The 24,017-nt window shown below is 41.0% G+C and overlaps 1 protein-coding gene across 1 annotated transcript; it reads right to left on the bottom strand.

Moving 5' to 3' along the window:
• Positions 1-332: 332 nt before the first annotated feature.
• On the bottom strand, positions 333-13,395 carry LOC137335521 (histamine H3 receptor-like). The gene is made up of 3 exons (XM_068000860.1): positions 13,080-13,395; positions 12,369-12,535; positions 333-1,241 (listed from the first exon to the last, which is right to left on the bottom strand). The coding sequence occupies exons 1-3, from the start codon at positions 13,393-13,395 to the stop codon at positions 333-335; spliced, it is 1,392 nt and encodes a 463-aa protein (XP_067856961.1).
• Positions 13,396-24,017: the final 10,622 nt, after the last annotated feature.

A 24,017-nucleotide genomic window follows, 5' to 3' on the forward strand; every position in this document is an offset into this window, starting at 1 on the left:
AATCATTTTCTAGCACCTTAGGAAAAGCCAATCAACAAAAGTGAGGCCATGGTCCTGGTTGTACCCTATCCTTTTACCTCTTACTAGTGCTTTGAAGAGGTTCCTATTTGGAGCTAGGGTGAATGGCAGCCCAGTATTTCTGTTTACCTGTTGAGAAAATGTAATCAACTCTACAATATGTTGAAGCTGTAACTGATGAAAACAGTGTCTAGTTGAGCCTTGCATTGGCAATAATGGTTTAGCTGTACTATTATGTGCACATTTCATGCTACTTTCAAAAGCATCATTTAATTTCTCATTCTGGTGAGCCCCCCCCAACCAGATATCTGTTGCTAAAGTCGACGCAATAGGGAATGTGGCTGTATCTTTAATTTTGTGGAACAAAGGAGTTTCATAAAAGCTTTTTTAAAACTTTTGTGACACAAAGGATATAGAACTGGATTGATAGCAGAGTTAATCCATAGAAACCAGAATGAAGCTTCGTACCAATAATGTGATATGCAGTGCCCGTGACATACTGCTCTGATAATCATGAGCAGGGTGTACGGTGCCCAACAGAACCCAAAAATGCAAACAATAATAGCAAGAGATTTTGCAACTTTTTTGTCCCTGGACAATCTAAAACGTCGCACAACGTTTTGAGAAATAAGCTTAATTTTTCTCTCTGAAAATGGTTGTGATTGTGTAATGCTTTCTTTCGTTAAACACTTTACTTCACTGAAATGAAAAGGTGGAATCATTTTCCCCAGATCATTCCTGTGTTCACTCTCAGTAGGTGTTTCTGACCTTTCCCCCTCAATGTTTATCTCAGGAGATGTGTTTGTTGAATTAAGAAGTTTGGGATTTATCAGCTTGGTTTTCTGATCAATTTTACAAACTTTTAAGAAGAATGCTGAATCTGAACATACTTCATTGTTCCCAAATGATGGTTTATTATGCATAGTATCCTGGGAGATATCTAACCGTGTTCTTGTTCGTTTCTGAATATTGAGGTAGATGCTTAGGTTAAAAAATGTCACACTGATGAAAGGTACAAAGAACTCCACCATTGATGCTGTTATCAGAAAATACCAGTTGTAGTAGAATTCAGCATAACACTCTCCTTCAGGCACAATACTCCTGCCGATTATGTGCTCCCAAGCTGTTATTGCTGGGCCGTATAAGAGGAATGCAGTGAGCCAGATCAGCATCATCTTGACAGCTGCATTTCTCCTCTTGCCTTGCTTGGCTCGGTATGTAACCTAAACAGAATTCAAACAAAGGGTAAGTTTTATTTAACTTAACTTAAAAGGTATTCAAAATGTTAGTGCCGTTACAGATGGAATATGATATAATTATTTCACTATAGGCTGTGTCTAAATTGGACTTCATCTGTACCCAGCACCAAGTTAAAGCTAACTGATTTCAACTAGTTTGGAATGTGTCTAAAAGCACTATCCATACAAACAAGGCACAATTCAGGTACAGGCCCAGGGGCATTTAAATATTTCAAGTGGGCGCTGGTGCAAATTACAGGGTTCTCAGCTTGTCCGTCTTGGATGGGAGGGGGAGTGGGGGGGAGGAGTTCACTGAGGCACCTTGTCAAAACAAAACTGTCAGTTTTATCTTTTCTGTGCTGTTCCCTATTTTCCAAGCAAAAGGGGGAGTGAAATTGGTAACAGCAGGGTAAAATGTCTGATGTCCTTTGCCAGTAGCACCAGTAAGGACTGTGAGAACAGGGTCAGATAATTGGTTAAGTGGGTCTCAGGCTTGTTTCTTGCCAATCCCTTCAATGGAAAGGAAAATCGGATGAGGTTTGAAATGAAGGGCTGATCCCCTGTTCCATGTTTCCTGTATGGTGGGAACAGTTAAAATTGGCCCCTTTGTTTCATCTCAACCTTGGGTTTGTCTTTGGATTTTCGTGGACACTTCTTTCCCCCAGTACAGATTTAACAAAGACTGATGAATATATAAATTAACTTCCAGTCTTTAAAAAGGCTCAAACAATATTTTCTGCCATATGTGACCATTTACCTTAAAACCTGAGCTTTAAGGACAAAATAATATGGGTTTAAACTTTGTAGCATTTGGCAAGTGCTAGTAAGCCTAACCAAATTCGGTTTAACAAATTAACTGAGTAGAAAACCAAAATAAACTACAATTCTATTTGTAGCCCTTAAAATAAAAATATAACAAGATTAACATGCTGGTTTCTAAAAGCAGAAAACATCCGCGCAAAAGCTTTGCTCATGTGCTGTGCGTAAGATCATAAAAGCTCTAAATCCATTTATTTGATGTTAACATTTTTTAAAAATTCGTTCATAGGATGTGGGCATCGCTGGCAAGGCCAGCACTTACTGTCCATCCCTAATTGCCCTTGAGAAGGTGGTGGTGAGCCGCCGCCTTGAACCGCTGCAGTCCGTGTGGTGAAGGTTCTCCCACAGTGCTGTTAGGAAGGAGTTCCAGGATTTTGACCCAGCGACGATGAAGGAACTGCAAAAAAATTTCCAAGTCGGGAAGGTGTGTGACTTGGAAGGGAACGTGCAGGTGGTATTATTCCCATGGGCCTGCTGCCGTTGTCCTTCTAGGTGGTAGAGGTCGTGGGTTTGGGAGGCGCTGTCGAAGAAGCCTTGGCGAGTTGCTGCAGTGCATCCTGCAGATGGTACACACTGCAGCCACGGTGCGTCGGTGGTGAAGGGAGTGAATGTTTCGGGTGGTGGATGGGGTGCCAATCAAGCGGGCTGCTTTGTCCTGGATGGTGACAAGCTTCTTGAGTGTTGTTGGAGCTGCACTCATCCAGGCAAGTGGAGAGTATTCCATCACACTCCTGACTTGTGCCTTGGAGATGGTGGAAAGGGTTTGGAGAGCCAGGAGGCGAGTCACTCGCCGCAGAATACCCAGCCTCTGACCTGCTCTTGTAGCCACAGTATTTATATGGCTGGTCCAGTTAAGTTTCTGGTCAATGGTGACCCCCAGGATGTTGATGGTGGGGGATTCGACGATGGTAATGCCATTGAATGTCAAGGGGAGGTGGTTAGACTCTCTCTTGTTGGAGATGGTCATTGCCTGGTATTTGTCTGGCATGAATGAGCCCAAGCCTGGATGTTGTCCAGGTCTTGCTGCATGCGGGCACAGACTGCTTCATTATCTGAGGGGTTGTGAATGGAACCAAACACGCTGCAATCAAATGCTCAATTAGAAACCATGTGAGCACCAACATGATTATGGAGTACAGATATTTTATTCTGCTAAAATATTCTGTGAATCGAGAAATGCATGAAATTTTAGGGCCACTCTTTGCTTTCTTCAACAACATTAAGCTGAGTATGACAAACTCTTCATGTGGAAGATTGTTAGAATATATTTTTCTATGATTCTCTCGAAATATGCCTCCTGAATTTGCCTGCTAAATCCATTGTAAATCAAGTTAGAACAGTAAGTAGGTTGTCTATACTGTTAGGTGCTCTAATTAACTGAATATTGAAGGTTTACTTGATAGAATGTGTGATGTTACTATGGAAATATAAAGCAACAGAATGTATCCTGGATGGAGCGCTCTTGGATAAACTTTTGAGTACACCATGCTGGACCAGAACAATAACAAAGAACTACAGCTGGCTATGACTGATGTTAATAAGTGAATCAAGAAAGCATAGGTGTAGTCACCAATAGGAAAATAATTAGGATACTGTTTCTACTATCAGTGACAATAGACAATTGTCTTCAAGGGCCTTTTAGTATGACATTCTAATGATGTAATATGTTGGTGTAACAATGCACTGCATGATGAAGGTTTGATTTATGCATACAGTTCCCAACACAAGAATATCTTGAAGTTGACCAGGCTCATGGAAACAACCTCATGGAAAGGTTGAGGTGATTAGAGGACAAGGTTAGTCCTGTGCATTTCCTAAGAATCAGTTTGATTGCAACTTAGGAACAGGTCATCTACTTGTCCTTTCATTTTGCTATTCTATGTCATGGGGGGCTTGTAGAGACACAATTCATATGTGGTAAAAATATCAGTTCTATGTCCAAAAGACTTCAGTGTTGTTAATGGCATTTAATTGGGACTCAATAGTGACAAAATACTGAAAGATACTCATACGTGCACTGGAAAGGTGAACACGAGGGAAAAACTTACTTGACCTCGTCCTCACCAATCTACCTGTCGCAAATGCATCTGTCCATGAGAGTATTGGTAGGAGTGACCACTGCACAGTCCTCGTGGAGATGAAGTCCCATCTTCGCGCTGAGGACACCATCCAACGTGTTGTGTGGCACTATCACCGTGCTAAATGGGATAGATTCAGAACAGATCTGGCAGCTCAAAACTGGGCATCCATGAGGCGCTGTGGGCCATCAGCAGCAGCAGAACTGTATTCCAGCACAATCTGTAACCTCATGGCCTGGCATATTCCTCACTCTACCATTACCAACAAGCCAGGGAATCAACCCTGGTTCAATGAGGAGTGTAGAAGAGCTGGCCAGGAGCAGCACCAGGCATACCTAAAAATGAGATGCCAACCCGGTGAATCTACAACACAGGACTACATGCATGCTAAACAGCAGAAGCAACATGCTATAGACAGAGCTAAGCGATTCCACAACCAACGGATCAGATCAAAGTTCTGCAGTTCTGCCACATCCAGTCGTGAATGGTGGTGGACAATTAAACAACTAACAGGAGGAGGAGGCTCTGTAAACATCCCCATCCTCAATGATGGCGGAGTCCAGCATGTGAGTGCAAAAGACAAGGCTGAAGCGTTTGCAACCATCTTCAGCCAGAAGTGCCGAGTGGATGATCCATCTCGGCCTCCTCCCGATATCGCCACCATCACAGAAGCCAATCTTCAGCCAATTCGATTCACTCCATGTGATATCAAGAAACGGCTGAGTGCACTGGATACAGCAAAGGCTATGGGCCCCGACAACATCCCAGCTGTAGTGCTGAAGAATTGTGCTCCAGAACTAGTTGCGTCTCTAGCCAAGCTGTTCCAGAACAGCTACAACACTGGCATCTACCCAACAATGTGGAAAATTGCCGAGGTATGTCCTGTCCACAAAAAGCAGGACAAATCCCAATCCAGCCAATTACCGCCCCATCAGTCTACTCTCAATCATCAGCAAAGTAATGGAAGGTGTCGTCGACAGTGCAATCAAGTGGCACTTACTCACCAATAACCTGCTCACTGATGCTCAGTTTGGGTTCCGCCAGGACTACTCGGCTCCAGACCTCATTACAGCCTTGGTCCAAACATGGACAAAAGAGCTGAATTCCAGAGGTGTGAGGTGAGAGTGACTGCCCTTGACATCAAGGCAGCATTTGACCGAGTGTGGCACCAAGGAGCCCGAGTAAAATTGAAGTCAATGGGAATCAGGGGGAAAACTCTCCAGTGGCTGGAGTCATATCTAGCACAAAGGAAGATGGTAGTGGTTGTTGGAGGCCAATCATCTCAGCCCCAGAACATTGCTGCAGGAGTTCCTCAGGGCAGTGTCCTAGGCCCAACCATCTTCAGCTGCTTCATCAATGACCTTCCTCCATCATAAGGTCAGAAATGGGGATGTTCGCTGATGATTGCACAGTGTTCAGTTCCATTTGCAACCCCTCAAATAATGAAGCAGTCCGTGCCTGCATGCACCAAGACCTGGACAATATCTAGGCTTGGGCTGATAAGTGGCAAGTAAAATTTGTGCCAGACAAGTGCCAGGCAATGACCATCTCCAACAAGAGAGAGTTTAACCACCTCCCCTTGACATTCAACGGCATTACCATCGCCGAATCCCCCACCATCAACATCCTGGGGGTCATCATTGACCAGAAACTTAACTGGACCAGCCATATAAATACTGTGGCTACATGAGCAGGTCAGAGGCTGGGTATTCTGCAGCGAGTGACTCACCTCCTAACTCCCCAAAGCGTTTCCACCATCTCCAAGGCACAAGTCAGGAGTGTGATGGAATACTCTCCACTTGCCTGGATGAGTGCAGCTCCAACAACACTCAAGAAGCTCGACACCATCAAGGACAAAGCAACCCGCTTGATTGGCACCCCATCCACCACCCTAAACATTCACTCCCTTCACCACCGGCGCACTGTGGCTGCAGTGTGTGCCATTCACAGGATGCACTGCAGCAACTCGCCAAGGCTTCTTCCACAGCATCTCCCATACCCGCGACTTCTACCACCTAGAAGGACAAGAGCAGCAGACACATGGGAGCAACACCACCTGCACGTTCCCCTCCAAGTCGCACACCATCCTGACTTGGAAATATATCGCCGTTCCTTCATCGTCACTGGGTCAAAATCCTGGAACTCCCTTCCTAACAGCACTGTGGGAGAACCTTCACCACATGGACTGCAGCGGTTCAAGAGGGCGCCTCATCACCACATTCTCAAGGGCAATTAGGGATGGGCAATAAATGCTGACCTCACCAGCGACGCCCACATCCCATGAACGAATAAAAAAAAACTATTTGGCACCTTGTATAAGGTCTGGAGGCAAATTATCTTTCCCTGTTAGTTAAAATTTCATTATACAATTTCAATACTCTATGTTTCAGCGACGTAGGATGCAGGAAGACAAGATATGCAATGCCTTTGACCAAAGATTGTTGGATTTGAAAATGAGGCGGGAGCAAAGAATGGAAAATTTAGACCATTGGTTTTGCAATTTGTCAAATAAACAGTTGATCTGGTTTATTTAAATGTTTAGATCTAGAAAAATCTTTGCCAAAATTATGCTACATTCCAGATAGAAAAGTGAAAAGAATAAAGTCGGAATCTTACTGGCAGATGTTGTCAAGAAAGATTCTGGGGTGGGGGAGGACTAGATTGTGCAATGGGTTAGGCAGCTACTTTCATCTTTTGGGTCCTGAACTTGAAACCAGAAAATACTGTGCGATTTTAGTCATTTCCCTTTTAAAAACCGAAATAAAATATTTTTAAGCAGTCTCAACCATTTCCTAGTGATCACAAGTCCTTTGCAATTCAGGACAAACGAGCACTAAGTTGCCATTCTCATTCAGAGAGTAACAGGTTGACTGATGCAAGAAATGTGCATGATGGACATACTATTCCGAGGCTGGCAATAGGCTACATCATTAGAATGGAGAAAATGAAGCTTTCATGTGCACCAGACTGTGCTATGCCTGACCTGAGAGTAGATAATTCTAATACTAGGTGTCAGATGTGTTCCATTCTTTTAATCAGATATCCTGGTATAAATTGATGAGCACATGGTTCACCAGAAACAGACAACTATCTGTCAATCTCTACAAATTTTAAAGGAAAATAATTGGGGAGAAAAATGTAAATTGCTTAAGTAAACTGCCGTAGTATTATTATGCTTGTACTTTTGATGAGAAGTTAATTATATTTTTCACTGGCTATTCTATTAGTGACTGAAATAAACTGAAAAAAAAATTAACCTAAATTTGAAAATCAACAAAAGTTAAAGGCTTTATTGTGAAGATTGCAAGTGATATAAACCTGTACACTAATTTTATTGCATGAAGTTCTTAATGCAGTCTTGATGTTGTGAGAAATAGAATGCCATATTATTTGTTTTCCAATTTAATGGGTCAGGCATATGGTCCATCTTGCCCTGATTTGCAGTGGTTTTGAGTCGCACTGAAGCAAGATGAGCGGTATAACTGTGTAACTTTAATTCAGTATTTTTCTAGTGGTTTTGAGACTGAGTTGCACTGGCAATCTAAGTTGGGGAAATCAGTGGACAAGAAAATATGGGGCTGATTATTACCAATGTGTACCACCAGCGGCGGGGGCAGGGGAGGGGGTCTTACCTGCATATCAGGAAATTAATAGATGGAAAATTGTGGGCAGGACATCTGCAGTTTCCTAATATGCGTGGCTGGTGGGTAAGTCCCTGCTGGTAGCACATATTGGTAATATTGCCCCTTATAGGATACTCTTGTGCATTTTCTACAGTTTGGCTGAAGCCTGGAAACAGGGTCTTCTCTCTATTGGAATAGTGTGTGGTGTGGAGGACCTACAGGAAAGGAAAAATAAATGTAGAAGAACGAAAAAAATTAATTCCTAGATCCAAAACATCCCAAAGACTTTGACAACATTAGATTACGACGCAATAGTGACAAAGTAAAAACCTATTGCTGTATAACCGAAACCATAATGAAACCGAATTTTGAAAGCACTCAGGCAGTCTTTAACATTCAACTTTAATGAGTATATTTTTCTGTCTGTTTAATGAAAGAATAGATGTGACCAAACTGGGGAAGAAAATTGATTACGTAATTTTCATCCTCTGTTACTGCTAGTTTCAGTTTTCCTCACTACCTGATAAGGGTGTAATTAGAACGAGGAAAAAGGAGAAAAATGCTAGAGGCAGGGTGCCTTTGATGGCGAAAAGCTTGTTAAAGCCAATTTTAAGAAATATGTGCAATCTTTGGGGTATATTAAAGAAAATTACATTACTCATATTCCTATTCAGAAAAAGAGTAAACTCCACTTTTTAGACTTTATCGAAATATTTCTCGTCTTCCGTGCCAAAGACTGTTCCCGTAAGTAAGCCCTCAGTCCCTGTGAAGAGGAGTGTGAATTTATACATGTAATGTAATGTAGTGTTACCTAGGGGGTCAAACAGAAACCCTTGTACCTGTAATAACTTTTCAGAATTGACACAATAACCCCCACATTCCAGTCCTTGCCATAAGCTCTGCTCTCTTGCCACTGACTCCTGCCCCCTCCCAGGTCACTCACACAGGCTGAACTACACTGCATGAAACCTCGGTAGCCTGTTCGATCCGGAGCTGAGCGTCAAACCCCACATCTGCTTACTTCCACCTCCACAAAATCTCCTGCATCCATCCCTACCTCAGCCCCTCTGCCGCTAAAGCCTTATCCATGCTTTTGTCACTTTTAGATTCAATTAATCTGATATCGTCATTGCCAACCTCCCACCTCCATAAGCTCCAACTTTTGCAAAATGCAACAGTCCATATAGGAACAGGAGTAGGCCATTCGGCCCCTTGAGCCTGTTCTACCATTCAATTAGATTATGACTGATCTGTATCTTAATTCCATTTACCTGCCTTGGTTCCGTAACCCTTAATACCCTTGCCTAACAAAAATCTGTAAACAATTTTACAACACCAAGTTATAGTCCAGCAATTTTATTTTAAATTCACAAGCTTTCGGAGGCTTTCTCCTTCCTCAGGTGAACGATGTGACCTCCTCCAGCCTTATATCCTCTCCTACACTCTTAGATCCTCTTGTGCATCCACCTCCCTTTACCTCACCATTGATGGCAGAGCCTACAACCACCTCTGGCATACTCTCTGGAGCTCCCTTCCCAAATAGTTCCACCTATTCACTTTTCTCTCCACTTTTAAATATGTACTCAAAACCTATCTTTTCAACTAGGCTTTTGGTCACCCTTCCTAATCTTTCCCTCCATGCCTTGGTATTGATTTCCCTACGCATCTCCATTGTAAAGCCTTGGGATTTTTTTTAATGTTAAAAGCACCATATAAATTCAAGTTGTTATAATGTCATATTCTTCCATTACTCCAGACTATATGCCTGCAGTTATAAACCATAAATTAAAAGTGAAAAGTAGGCAGGAGTGAAAAATCAGTACAACAGATTTCACTTGATTACAGAACTTTTAACTTGCACTTCCTCAGATGTACAAAAATAATAAGACATAGCACTTTGCTAACTCCCTCAGTAATACTAAACCTGGACTAGTGTTCATAACTGAAACCTTATACATGAGGTTTCACCTAACCATCATGGACTCCCCATGAGCCTCATCCACACAGGCTGTTGCATGAGAAGAACTGAACAGCGAGGAGAAAGTTATCTCAAATATATTTTTTGTACCCTCTGAAGTTCAAAAATGGGATATAGGAAATCAAAAGATACCTTTCATAGCTGAACAAAGTAAATTAAAGTGATGGTTTCTTGAACTACAGAGAGGCTAGTACCAAGTTCTTTACCTTTTCAGGACAAAGCAAGCAGTCTGTTAATCAGCTATATTTGCTATGCAAGCAAAATACATTTGCCTAGGAATAACGGCATTGAAGTGATATTTTGCATATCAGGAAACAATGTATGTCCTTTCCCACTTGTGGAAAACAAGTTAGCAGAAAGATACAAGCTGGTGATAAATTCTTTTCCAGCATTCAATGTCCAAGTTTACAATGACTAGTCACATCTTAAATCTGTTATATATTTAAAGTTTTGAATATGCATGCACTTCCCATTGTGTAACACTTATTTCTTGTAATGTTTTTCTGTCATTTTTTCTCACAGTCAAACTGTCATGCTATTTTCATCGTTATGTCTGTCATGTTTTTCTGTTGCATTTTCTGTTGTTTTTCTATTGATTTTACTTACCTCTTGAGACCTACAGTACTTGGTCTTCAAGGTAGGTGGTACTGTTGCCTACTTGCTCTTTAAAAAAAAATTGGGGTTCCTCTTTAGGAGTTCATAGGGTCCACATGCCACGTTCGGTGGTCCTGTTCTCACCGGGCATAAGGACCACCAGTCCTGCCCCCGCCAACAGAGGTCAGGAAAACAGGAACTCCTGACATTGGCAGTGTCCCTGACTCCTGTAAGGGACAATGCCATGGGTAAAGGGCCAATACCTACTGATGGATGAAGTTAAAAATAGTTGTTTGTGATTTTAAAATCAGTATGTGGGTGGGGCGCATATTTCATTGAAAATAAGTATCTGCTACTCCTGTAGGTGGCGCTGTGATAGATCGTTTCAATGTTAAAGGTGTCACACACAATAGCTGCTATTTTATAGTGAGAGCTATCACCCTGTGATTGCACAATCTAGCTCCCAGTTTCCCACAAATTGCTAAAAATGCTTGCTGACTTTTTTTCAGCTGCCATTTTTCTAGTAACTGAAATTTCTAATATCCAAAATAACAGTGTAAACAAAATAAAATTCAAATAATTACATTATTTCACAATAAAATGATTAAATTTATCTATTGAATTGATTTCATTAAAGTTCTTCATTGAAGGTCTCAGCCTCTCCCAAATACCTGGGCTTCAACTTGATATTTTTACCTAGAGCTGTAACACTGTGAGCTGAATATGGATTATCCAGTCTGAGCATGTGCATCACATCTATTTTCCTGGGATGAATCAATATTGTTCAGTCAGATGTCCTGATGGGATATTTTTCTTTACCTTCTGTCTAATAACTTTTCTTCAAATAATTTTGAAAAACAAGAGGAGAAATTTCAAAAGCTTTACTGATGTAATTTTTAAAAATATCACTGTGCATGAGTGAGAGAATGAGAAAATGACAGTGTTGTGATTACACACCTGTTGCAACTTTTGTTTTGTGTTCTTTAAATTTTAAAAGTGTACTAAACTGAGAGGGGGATAGGGAATTGAGGTATACAGTGGCAGGTCAAAGAGAAAGTGCCTTGGGACATTTTTCTATGTTAAAGGTGCTATATAAATGCAAGTTGTTGTTGATGTTTCACTTAATATTATTTCAATTTTCAAAAACAAAAGTTCAATTTCGAAGGCAGCTAATTATATCCACCTGACAACTGGAAAAAGTCAATGCTTATCCTACACATCTGTGAGGCAGAGGGAGAGAGGTAAGGTTTTTTTCCCCTCATTATAATTTGATTTTTAAAAGACAAGTTAATTTTGAAAGCAGACAAAGCCTTTTTGTGTGAAGCAGATAGAAAGGAAGGAAGGGTAGGATGGGACGGGGAAGGGGATGGTGAGGGTGAGGCACTCTCTGCCTTCTTGGCATCCATCCTTGGGGGGTGAATGGGAGAGGCAGATAATGGATAGAGAGTTAAAAGTGAGGTGAGTGACAGTGGACCAAATGGGAGGAGAGAATACAAGAGTTGAGTGGGTCATTCACAGAGAAAGAGGTAAAGGTGGTGATTGTAGCGAGGGGGTTGTAATATGGGGAATTAGTAATTTGAATTCAAAGTGGTAAAATAATTGATGGAGGTGAAGGGTGGGGGCGGAGCATGAGTGAGGGAGGGTTGGAATGGGAATTGCTATGGGCCACATTTCCCCTGCAACCCCAATTCCAAATGCAACCTACAATCGTTGGTTCCTTTTCCCACTACACCACATCATGCCTCCCACCATCTCCCTGAAAGGAAAGAAAAGTAAAACATATAGAGAGAAGCAGATGAGCATAGAGAAGCAAAAAGACTAAATAGGAGAGAAGAGAGACAGAAAGAATCTGCAATACAAAGCCATCAAACATGGTGGAAATATTACATGCCATTTAATATATGAATCGATACAAATTGTCTGATATGTGGATAAATCACACCAGCGAGGTTTAAGGCTGTTGAAACTGCACAGGTCAAAGGATTCAAATAGTTGTGTTTACGTTTTGATTTGTACTCACCGGTCTAGTTACGGAGAGGAATCTGTCATAACTTATCAGGACTATGTTAAAGACTGAAGATGTACAGAGGAGGTAATCTATAACCAGCCAGAGTTTACAAAGATTCTTGCCCAACATCCACCTGCCGGTCAGTACATAAGGAACATACATGGGAATGCAAAAAGCCCCTGGAAATGGAAAATAAATTATGATTAATAGATGTACAAACTTAATATGAGTTATATCACAAGATACCATTAGAATATCATGGATCGAACTTAGCAATTAAGTTAAAGATCGGGAAATTCAAACCAAACTAAAAAAGACGGATGCAAAAATACCAAACTATTCGGTATTGAAATCTCACGTTTTAAAGTTTAAATGCTACTTATTTACTGTTATAGATTTACAAAACAAAACATCAGCAACACATAATTAATTTGATAATGTATCTTAATTAATTAACGACTATGTTAATCGTACAGTGTTTGGAAGATGTACGTTTACTGTCGTTAACAAATTTAGCGTCAACATAAATACAGATAAAAGGGGATCAAACGCGTTTAAGATTTTTTTTACCAACTGTGGAAGGCAGTTTCCTGAAAAGACGTAAGGAGATGGAAGAATAAAGGCGAGGGAAAAGGAAGCAGGGAATGACATCTCTAGAAAGTTTGTACAGCGTAGAAGTATGAAAATTGGATGAATTTTATGGCTGAAGCACAGTTGGCTTACCCACTAAAAAGTCGGAAATGGCCAGGTTTAAAAGGAAAAAATTGTTCTGGCTCCGTAGACTCTTATCCACCACAAAGGCCAGCACAACCAAAGCGTTCCCCAGAACAGTGACGATCACCAGAAGAATCATCAAACTGGCCAGGAGGACGGCGGATGTCTCAGAGAACTGGCCGTAAAAAAACCGACCAGTCTCCGCCAAAGCAGCGCCTTGGGAGAAGTTTCGGATCGACCCGTGGGAGCTGTTCCCTTCAGCACCGAGGGACGCGTTCACCAGCAGTGCTCTCCAGAAGTCCTCCAGTGCCGCTGGCTTGGACATGGTGCTGCCAGCTTCCACCAGCCACAGCTAATCCTTGATGTGAGGATCCCTAAGGAGGAGCAGGGAGGGAGGTGACTGAACTTGTGATGGTCTGGTTGAGCCCACCAGAGGAGCCGTACGTCACGTCAGCCGCCCGGAGGAGGAATAACAGGCTTTGCAAATCTATTTAAATATAGTGAGCAAAGAGTGACGGACCTAAAATATATATTTAAAACCAACCGATTAAAAATTGAGCAAACCTGGAAATACTTGAGGGTGAAATCTAAGGATCTGATTTCCAGTGGGGTTTTCACACGAGCAGCAATGTTTGGGTGCTGTTATATCATTACTGGTCTATTTCGTTCTTTCAGTTATATCATGTATAAGTGACAGGACAAATCCGGATTCAGCTCTCGCTGAGTCTCTGGAAAGCAGCGACTGAACCTCCTATACTTTTTTATAAAATTAATCAGCTTTTTAAAGAGTATGTTTTGAGAAAGTGGATGCTCCAGCCCGACAGTACACACAGCGCTCTCATGACAGCGGGAATGCCATTCACAGTCAGGTATAATAACAGGGGTCATTCTACTTTCTGCATCTAATGGACAGTGCAGTGTAACAGCATTAAAAGCCTCAATGATTAGATCATAAAATAAGTGCTTAAAGTGTAGACACTATTTATATGTACCATTACTCAGTCAGAACAGTAAGGAAGTTTGACACCACAATATTGAAATAATGACCTAGAATTTGCTGGAGTGGGGCATCTTGCGCATACTCTGTGTGTAGGGTTTTTCCCTCATCCTTCAGCTGGGAAAAAAATATTTGCACTGCAAGTTGCTGGAGGTGCGAGCTGATAAAAGTGGGGCAAGGTTCATGGAGCATCTGGGACCTTAGTGAAAGACAGGACCAACAGTCCATCTCCTTAACCAGTGAGATTTAAGGATAGAGACAGAAACGGAGGGATAACGGAATAGGAAATAAGGTGAATTAGAGTCAAATTAGATTTAGAAAGAGAAACAAAGAGGAAAAGAAAGATTATATTGAGAGGACGAAAAAAATTAAAACATTAAAAATTTAAATTTTAAAAACCTTTAGGAACAATTTACTACCTGCAGGAGTGAGACTCCAGATTTTCAATTCTTCCCTTTCTCATCCTCCGAGGTTGAATGGCATTGCAGGAACATAAATTCCATCGTTAAATGGGTCCTTATGTTAAGTACCACCCCTTACTCTCTGCGGCCAGTTTAAATTGTTTCAACAGCGCAAATGCAGCAATTTCTTGAAACTCATGAGGAGGTTGACGGCGAGCTCTGGTTTTTGCGAGGCTAATGGTGGAGCGCCGCAAATCGTCCAGCAATATGTAGTGATTCATAACTGACGGCATATCTCTTTCTCACCACAAATTGTTGGTTTTTTTACACACTAATAACGGTGAGCTCACTGTTATTTTCCCAGCAAATCCTGGGCCAATATATTTACCAGCTACACTTTTAAATAGAATAAAAGTTCTTGCCTTCCTGTAATACCATCATATTCAGTTTATGGGTTTTTTAAAACCAGAGACGAATCAGGCAAATTTTGCTTAACAGGTGCGTTGTGAAAGTTGCAAAATTGGCATTCATGCAGAAAGGGTTAACTCCCCCATTTGTGGATTGGAGCCAGACCTCATCATTGGTTCAAGATTCAGGGGTTAGAATTCCTAAAGATAAGATCAGCTAATGTTTACCAATCATTAGCGATATTTTATTAAAATGTATTGCCATATAGCATTTTCATTTGAAAGGTTTTTTGAGTATCACTTCTGCAACGCAAAAGTTAGGTGTATTTGTGCTTGAATAAAAAAAATGTTAATACTACCAGGGACCTGATGCTTCCACCTTCCTGTCTCCCTGTCCAGGACAGACAAACAAGGCTATGCCCATGTCATAGGCCCCCAAACAGTAGTGGAGATGTAGGGGAGGGCATTAAACAGGAAATTAGAGATGCATGCAAGAAGGGTACAACTATAATCATGGGTGACTTTAATCTACATATAGATTGGTCAAACCAAATTAGCAATAATACTGTGGGGGAGGAATTCCTGGAGTGTGTACATGATGGTTTTCAAGACCAATACATTGAGGAATCAACTAGAGAACAGGCGATCCTAGACTGGGTATTGTACAATGAGAAAGGATTAATTAACAATCTTGTTGTGCAGGGTCCCTTAGGGAAGAGCGACCATAACATGATAGAATTCCTCATTAAGATGGAGAGTGAAGTAGTTGAATCCGAAACTAAGGTCCTGAATCTAAATAAAGGAAATTACAAAAGTATGAGATGTGAGTTGGCTATGATAGATTGGGGAACTTTACTAAAAGCGATGACGGTGGATAGGCAATGGCTAATATTTAAAGAACGTGTGCAGGAATTACAACAATTATTCATTCCTGTCTGGTGCAAAAATAAAACAGGAAAGGTGGCTCAACTGTGGCTTACAAAAGAAATTGGGGATAGTATTAGATCCAAAGAGGAGACATATAAAATTGCCAGAAAATGTGGCAAGCCTGAGGATTGGGAGCAGTTTAGAATTCAGCAGAGGAGGGCAAAGAGATTGATTAAGAGGGGAAAAATAGAGTATGAGAGTAAACTAGCAGGGAACATAAAAACTGACTGTAAAAGCTTCTATAAATATGTCAAGAGAAAAAGATTAGTGAAGACAAATGTAGGCCACTTATAGTCAGAAATGGGGGAAATTATAATGGAACAAAGAAATGGCAGAACAATTAAACACGTACTTTGGTTCTGTCTTCAAAAAGGAGGACACAAATAACCTCCCATAAATGTTAGGGAACCAAGGGTCTAGTGAGAGGGAGGAACTGAAGGAAACCAGTATTAGTAAAACAAAAAGTGCTAGGGAAATTAATGGGGCTAAAGGCTGACAAATCCCCAGGGCCTGACAATCTGCATCCCAGAGTACTAAAGCAAGTGGCCCTGGAAATAGTGGATGCATTGGTGATCATCTTCCAAAATTCTATAGACTCTGGAACAGTTCCTACAGATTGGAGGGTGGCAAATGTAACCCCACTATTTAAAAAAGGAGGGAGGGAAAAACAGGGAATTACAGACCAGTTAGCCTAACATCAGTAGTGAGGAAAATGCTAGAGTCTATTATACTTGGAGGGCATTAACGGGATTGGACAAAGTCAGCATGGGTTTATGAAAGGGAAATCATGCTTAACAAATCTACTGGAGTTTTTTGAGGATGTAACTAGTAGAATAGATAGGGGAGAACCAGTGGATGTGGTGTATTTGGATTTTCAGAAGGCTTTTGATAAGGTCCCACACAAAATTAAAGCACATGGGATTGGGGGGAATTTACTGGCATGGATTGAGAATTGGTTGACAGACAGGAAGCAGAGAGTAGGAATAAACAAGTCTTTTTCCGGGTGGCACACGGTGACTAGTGGGGTACCACAGGGATCAGTGCTTGGGCCCCAGCTATTCACAATATATATCAATGATTTGGATGAGGGAACTAAATGTAACATTTCCAAGTTTGCAGACGACACAAAGCTGGGGTGGAATGTGAGCTCTGAGGAGGATGCAAAGAGGCTCCAATGTGATTTAGACAAGTTGGGTGAGTGGGTAAGAACATGGCAGATGCAGTATAACATGGATAAATGTGAGGTTATCCACTTTGGTTGTAAAAACAGAAAGGCAGATTATTATCTGAATGGTGATAGATTGGGAAAAGGGGAGGTTCAACGAGACCTGGGTGTCCTTGTACATCAGTCGCTGAAAGTGAGCATTCAGGTGCAGCAAGCAGTTAGGAAGGTGAATGGTATGTTGGCCTTCATTGCAAGAGGATTTGAGTATAGGAGCAGGGATGTCTTACTGCAGTTGTACAGGGCCTTGGTGAGACCACATCTGGAGTATTGTGTGCAGTTTTGATCTTCTTATCTGAGGAAGGATGTCCTTGCCATGGAGGGAGTGCAACAAAGGTTTACCAGACTGATTCCTGGGATGGCAGGACTGACGTATTGGGTCGACTAGGCCTATATTCACTAGCGTTTAGAAGAATGAGAGGTGATCTCATCCAAACATATAAAATTCTAACAGGACAAGACAGACTAGATGCAGGGAGGATATTCCCAATGGCTGGGGAGTCCAGAACCAGGGGTCACAGTCTCATGATACGGGGTATGCCATTTAGAACCGAGATGAGGAGAAATTTCTTCACTCAGAGGGTGGTGAACCTATGGAATTCTCTACCACAGAAGGCAGTGGAGGCCAAGTCATTAGATGTATTCAAGAAGGAGATAGATATAGTCCTTAATGCTAAAGGGATCAAGGGATATGGGGATAAAGCGGGAACAGGTTACTGAGTTAGACGATCAGCCATGATCATTTTGAATGGCGGAGCAGGCCCGAAGGACCGAATGGCCTACTCTTGCTCCTATTTTCTATGTTTCTATCAGTTTTCACTGCAAAATGTCAATCATTTCATCTGTTGTGAGGATCACAGAAACCATAATAAAACATGATGCCAACATATTATTTTGGTGTGTTGCTTAACAAAACACAATCATAGAGACACAGCTGAAGATAGAGAAAGGTTTGGGGGTGGGGGGAGGATAGGATGTAAAATAAGGAGTGACAGCTCATATTTATTGATTTCTTTTCAGAATGTGTTTTAACAGATATTGAAATTAGGAATACTGTGCACTTGAAGTAAAAATAAGGATTAACAGCTGAAATAAAGAGTAAAGGATCATGTACAAAGAAGCCAATATGTGTCGGCAGAACATCAATGTTCAGTGAGAAGTAAACATTCTATCTCAGAACATAACTCTGTTTCTTTCTCCACAGATGTTGCCTGACTTGCTGAGTACCTCCAGCATTTTGTTTTTATTTCAGATTTCCAGCATTCGCAGTATGTTGCTTTTGATGTAGGTCTGTTATGTAGAGCTGAAGTGTTTTGTGTGGAAAGAACCAAAGTAAACAGAACTCTGTACTGACTGAAAAGTAAATAGGATCTAGAGAACAGATTATCTGTGAAATCCACAGCTTGTAGAGCAGCAAGTCCAAAGCCAGCTTTATGCTGTAAAGTAGAGGCTAGAAGTAATTAGGAGGTCTAATGGAGAAAAACCCAACAATAAAAAGGCCAATATTATGATGGTAGGAGGTTGTCACTTTGCTATCATTGACTTCTAAGGTGTTTTAAATAGAGCAGAAAAAGTAAACAGCAGTTACTTTGTACTGCAGGGATCAAGACTAGGTGAAGACTGATAGCTGTGATCTCTTACAGTCTGCTTCATTTAAAACTCATGGAACCTATGCTGTTTTAATTTTAAAACAATACTGAAGCAGTTGCTGCAGTGAGTGTGGCACTTCCAATTTTGTTTAGTTTTATTGTTTTATTATAGATGTCAGCTTTGGCTCAGTGGCAGCACTCTCACTGCTAAGTCAAAAGCTCGTGGGTTCAAGTCCCACTCTAAGCACATAATCTAGGCTGACATTTTAGTGCAGTACTGTGAGACGACTGCACATCGGAGGTGCCATCTTTCAGGTGAGACGTTAAACTGAGGCGCCGTCTGCCCTGTTCAGGTGCATGTTTAAAAAAATCCCATGGCACCATTCGAAGAAGAGAAGGGGAGTTCTCCCGGTGTCCTGTCCATTATTTATTGCTTAACCAACATTACTAAAACAGATTATCTGGTCAGGTATCTCATTGCACTTTGCGGGATCTTGCTGTGTGGAAATTGGCTGCTGTGTTTCCCTACAATACAACAGTAACTACACTTCAAAAGTACTTAATTGGCTGTAAAGTGCTTTGGGATGTCCTGCAGTCGTGAAAGGTGCTATATAAATGCAAGTTCTTTCTTTTATTACTACAACTATTTAGGATTTCAAAGGTATTTAGGAGGAAGTATCCCTTTAAATTAAAAAAGGAAGCATTATGCAATCATAACTCCATTGAACAGCTCCATTTCCATGGGATGTGATGGGAGTAAGGGGGGTGAGGGGGAGCACGTGATGGGAAGGCAGCTGCTGAGGGCCATATTTACCCTGCAAATTCCATTGGAGAATACAGCCTGCAGCTGCCAGTGGTTCCTTTGCCCACTACACCACACCATGCCATGCCATGCAATGCAATGCCACCATCTCCATCATGAAAGGAAAGGTAAAGAAGAAAAAGATGGAAAAAGCAGCAGAAAGGGAAACAATAAGAGTTGGTGAGAAAGAGCAGAAGAGAAGAGAGTCAAGTAGAAGAGAAGAGACAGGGAGAAACAGGAACACAAAGTCATCAGAGATGTAAGTGAGGGACCATATTCTCTGACTTACCATGTAGAATGCCACAGGACATGCACTAGTAATATATTAAAATCAGCATGTGAGTTATGCTCCACTGAAAACTGCAATGTATACATTTGCTACAGAGATGGCTGTGTTAAAAATGTCCACAATTGCTGGTTACATATCACTGTGATGCCAGTAGGTGATGCTGTAATAGGATGTTCATGCTGCCTCGCATGTCACGTTTGATTGTCACATCATGCTCAGTGTTCTGGAGGCTGCTGATCTGTTCCTATAGCTTCAGCACAGCTGCACAAACAATAAACACCCAAATCATACAAAAGAAAAAGGAAACTTATCAAATTAAACAATATTACTGTCACCATCCACTATACAGTCCAGTCCCTGCGGTGCCCACCAGTCACAGAAGGCCTCAAGCGCATCTGCGGATACCACTTGCTCTTTCTCTATGGCCACCCAGGCGTGGACAAAGCTGCAGAAGACGGGCAGGCAGGCAGCCAGAGTGACCACCCCCAAGGGCCGCGTCCAACCTGGACCTGTGGATGGCCACCTTGGCCGGGCCCAGGAGCAGACCCACTGACTTGCCTGCTCCCCTCGCACCGAGTGGGCAAAGATCAGGAGCGTGGGAATGAAGTAGAGCCAGAAATTGAGGAGCAGCCCCTTCAAATAATGAAACAGGGCTGCAACCTCTCATGTCATGTCTATGATGTAGACAATCCAATCTTTAGTCTTTGGACTTTTGACGGGCTGATAAAATAATCTTTGGAACTGGTTTTCAGACAATGAAAGCCCAATGGTTTGAATGTTGCTCCAAATTTGACACAGAGAACCAGGAAGAAGAAGAAAAAAGTAAGTGCCAAATTTTGAAGTTAACGTACATGTTTTCTTTAAGGAGAATAAAGGGAGATCAGATTAAGTTGGGTGAGAAAGAAAACAAATTAAAACTTGAAAAAGGTGACTGAAGTAGAGGAAAGAAAAGAGCATTGAGCAGAAGTAAATTGTTTTGTGTTTAATTTTGTTTTCATTCATAGAATTTAATACCATTAACAAATTGCTCCTTACACTGTAGCATTAATATCTATTTCAGCATATTGAGTGTGAGCTGTGAGCTTAAAAATCGATCTGGCCCAGGGAGGTTCAATTTTCCTGGACTTGCTGGTAATCTAAAGTGGTTCTCCCAGTTATTAGAAATATAAAAGAACTGCCTTGTTTTATCCCTTTGGCAGTGGGACCCACTTTTTCATGGGCCTTGTGATTTGTGGCTGGCTCCACCTCTGGCCATCTTATGTGCTGGGTGTCAAAGTAAATGGCGGAGAGAAGGGTTAGGAGGCCAGTCCAGCTCCACTATTCCAAAACAGATGCAGCAACGTGCCTGAACTAAATAGACTTTGTACTGTAGCATGGTAGGTAATTGAAAGCATTTAATATTTATTAGGCATACTGAAACCCTAATTTGAATTTCTGTAATTACATCCTGTCTCCTTTTATAAGTAATTTCAGCATTACAATAGTAATTAATTTGCCACAATCCCGCTTCTAAATAAAGCAGAATACATGAAGAACAATCTTTAGTGAATTGCATATCCCTGAAATTTGACTGATTGTTAGTAAAAGCAGCTTTTAATAGGGCAATCTTCATAGTAAGACCCTTTTGTTTCCTTTGGGAAAAGCACTGCGTGTCTGTTAATTTGTTGTATTTTGCTCCATACAATGAGTTTCTATGGGGATTTGAAACCATGGTTGATTGGTCTTTTTAAGATGTTTTCATGCCACTGTTGAAAAAAAAACTGTTATCAGGCACTCGCATGATATTCAAAAGCAAAATACTGTGGATGCTGGAAATCTGAAATAAAAACAGAAAATGCTGGAGAAGCTCAGCAAGTCAGGCAGCATTTGTGCAGAAAGAAACAGAATTAACGTTTCAGGTGGAAGACCTGTCGTCAGAACTGGTAGATGTTAAAAGAGTTAAAGTTTTTGAGCAAGTACAGAGCCAGGGAAAGGGAGGGGGGGAGGAAAGAACAAAAGGGAAGGTCTGTGATAGGGTAGAGCGCACAAGTGATTAAATGACAAAAGGGATGATGGTGCAAGGCAAGGAGGGTGGGACAGGTTAAGAAACAAAAGATTGATCAGGAGTAGCTGTAAATGGCAGCAGCAGAACCATTAGCAGCACTAGCTGACCAAAAAAATGGGAGCCGTAGTTATGATCTGAAGTTATTGAAATCAATGTTGAGTCTGGAAGGTTGTAAAGTCCCTAAACAAAAGATGAGGTGCTGTTCCTCGAGCTTTCGTTGAGCTTCATTGGAACAGTGTAAGAGGCCGAGGACAGAGAGGTCAGAGTTAGAGTGGGAAGGGGAATTGAAATGGCAAGCGAACCGACAGGTCAGGGTCATGCTTGCGGATTGAAGTATCGTTAATAAGCAGGGCAGATGCAGAACCAGGAAGTATAAGTTAGAATAGTAAATTCAATATAAAATCAGTTACAGAAAGCAAAATAAAAAGAGGATAAGAAATATTGAATTAAAAGTCAGAGATAAAAGAGACAGAAAGAAAAAGTAAAAAAATAAAAATGTCTTAAAAGTCCAACAACAATTAAAATGTGAAGGAATGAGACTCCACACTTGTGAAAGTAAATTTTCAGTGCCAAAGAAGTTGCTTGGCAGTCATTAAGAATTGCTACGCAGTAAACATTTTGGTTAGACTAAAAAAACTGGACGTACCGTTATCTGGGGAGATTAGTTCGTTTCCAGCAGGGCAGGAGAGGAACTTCAAATTGTTGCAATCATTTCAGCAGGGAGCCAACCAGCGAGATCTCCTTCTTGCAAGGCTTTTGGAGGAGCAGGGCATCTGATAGAGGAACTTCCAGATTTCCGAATTCAACTGCGCATGTGTGGTCGCCGCAAGTTCCTCTACCATTTGCACTGAAATAATGGTGAGCGCTGTTAGGTTCACCGTTATTTTTGGAGCAAATTCCGGGCCAATATGTCTTTTCCGACTGAATTATTTGCAAACCTTTCAAGCACAGGAGAAAAAGAAGGTGGCAATTGTCAATTAATAAATAATATATTAGCCATGAGAATTATAAAACTTACTGAAAGGAAACTTTCCTGAAACTGAACCCAAGCTGCTTACTGATGGCTTACACTGGACTCGGATATAGTATTACCATGGTTGATTTCAGAATTGTACACAGTATTGCATATGATTCTGTTTATTGGACCACCTAAAAGATATGTTTCTATATTTAATAAGTGTTGACCATTTGATTGATCCAGTAAACATTGGCAATGAAGCAAGTGAATTGAATTTGATTGTTGGATATCTTTCCTTTACCACATTAGGTGTTCGCAAATGTGTATGTGCGGTTGGTTACGTGCTCCAATGTTAAAAAGATTTGTTTTTCTTCAAACGTTTGTATGTGTATATCTCACTCACTTACAGTGTTAGATAATTAAATTATTAGATTACATAGCTCAATCACTGAGAATCAGTGTGTTGCTTCAATTGTGTTTAAAAACACCATTCTGTCTCATTATAAACTTAGATACAATCATCTCATCTTTTAATGCAGTAGTAAGTTTTAAAGAACACTAATTAGTACCATTGTAATGGTACAAATATTAATAAAAGCTAATTTAATCCATTTCAAGTTGTGTTGCGGAAACTGTTCTTTGAAGCTCCACGTATTTAATCACTGGAAAATTTATCATCTGTGCTCCTTTTTGTTTGAGAAGCCACATGTATGATTTTTAATGTAGCTTATGGAAACTGAGGGGTAAGATATGATAATTAATTAAAGAAGATGCACTCTTTGTAGCACAAAGATACTTTGTGGTACAGAACAGACCAAATCTGCACTCCACGGTTTATCTATTGAGGACAAATATATTAAGTGAAATATACCTGTCAGTGATTTCTCTCCGTCCGTGTATGATTAATAATGAAGACAATTTGTTCATAGCAATTTCTTTCCAGGCTCTTGCTATGATGTGTACCACACTTCCTGCTTTCAAAAGAAGTAAGTCAGTAAAAATACATCAAAACATATGCCAAATTTAATGATAGAAAATTCTATTTTAAGGTTGTTGAACATATTTGCATGATTTTGCATAAACATCATGTATTTCCGTTCTACTTACAGGTGTAGTGAGCGACTGGGACGAATAAGGATCCGTGTCTTGAGGGGCTGTGCTGTGTTTCCCTGATCACACCTGATTTTTAACCAATGCATCCTCTTCTTGATGGGCCCTTTGACCAGTGGTGGTGGACTTATCTGAAGAGATATCAACAAGATTAATCTTTGACCCACAAGAAGGATCAGGGAAATTATATTCTCCTTGTGC

Source organism: Heptranchias perlo, chromosome 19 (genome assembly GCF_035084215.1).
Source record: "Heptranchias perlo isolate sHepPer1 chromosome 19, sHepPer1.hap1, whole genome shotgun sequence".
Classification (NCBI taxonomy): Eukaryota; Metazoa; Chordata; class Chondrichthyes; order Hexanchiformes; family Hexanchidae; genus Heptranchias; species Heptranchias perlo.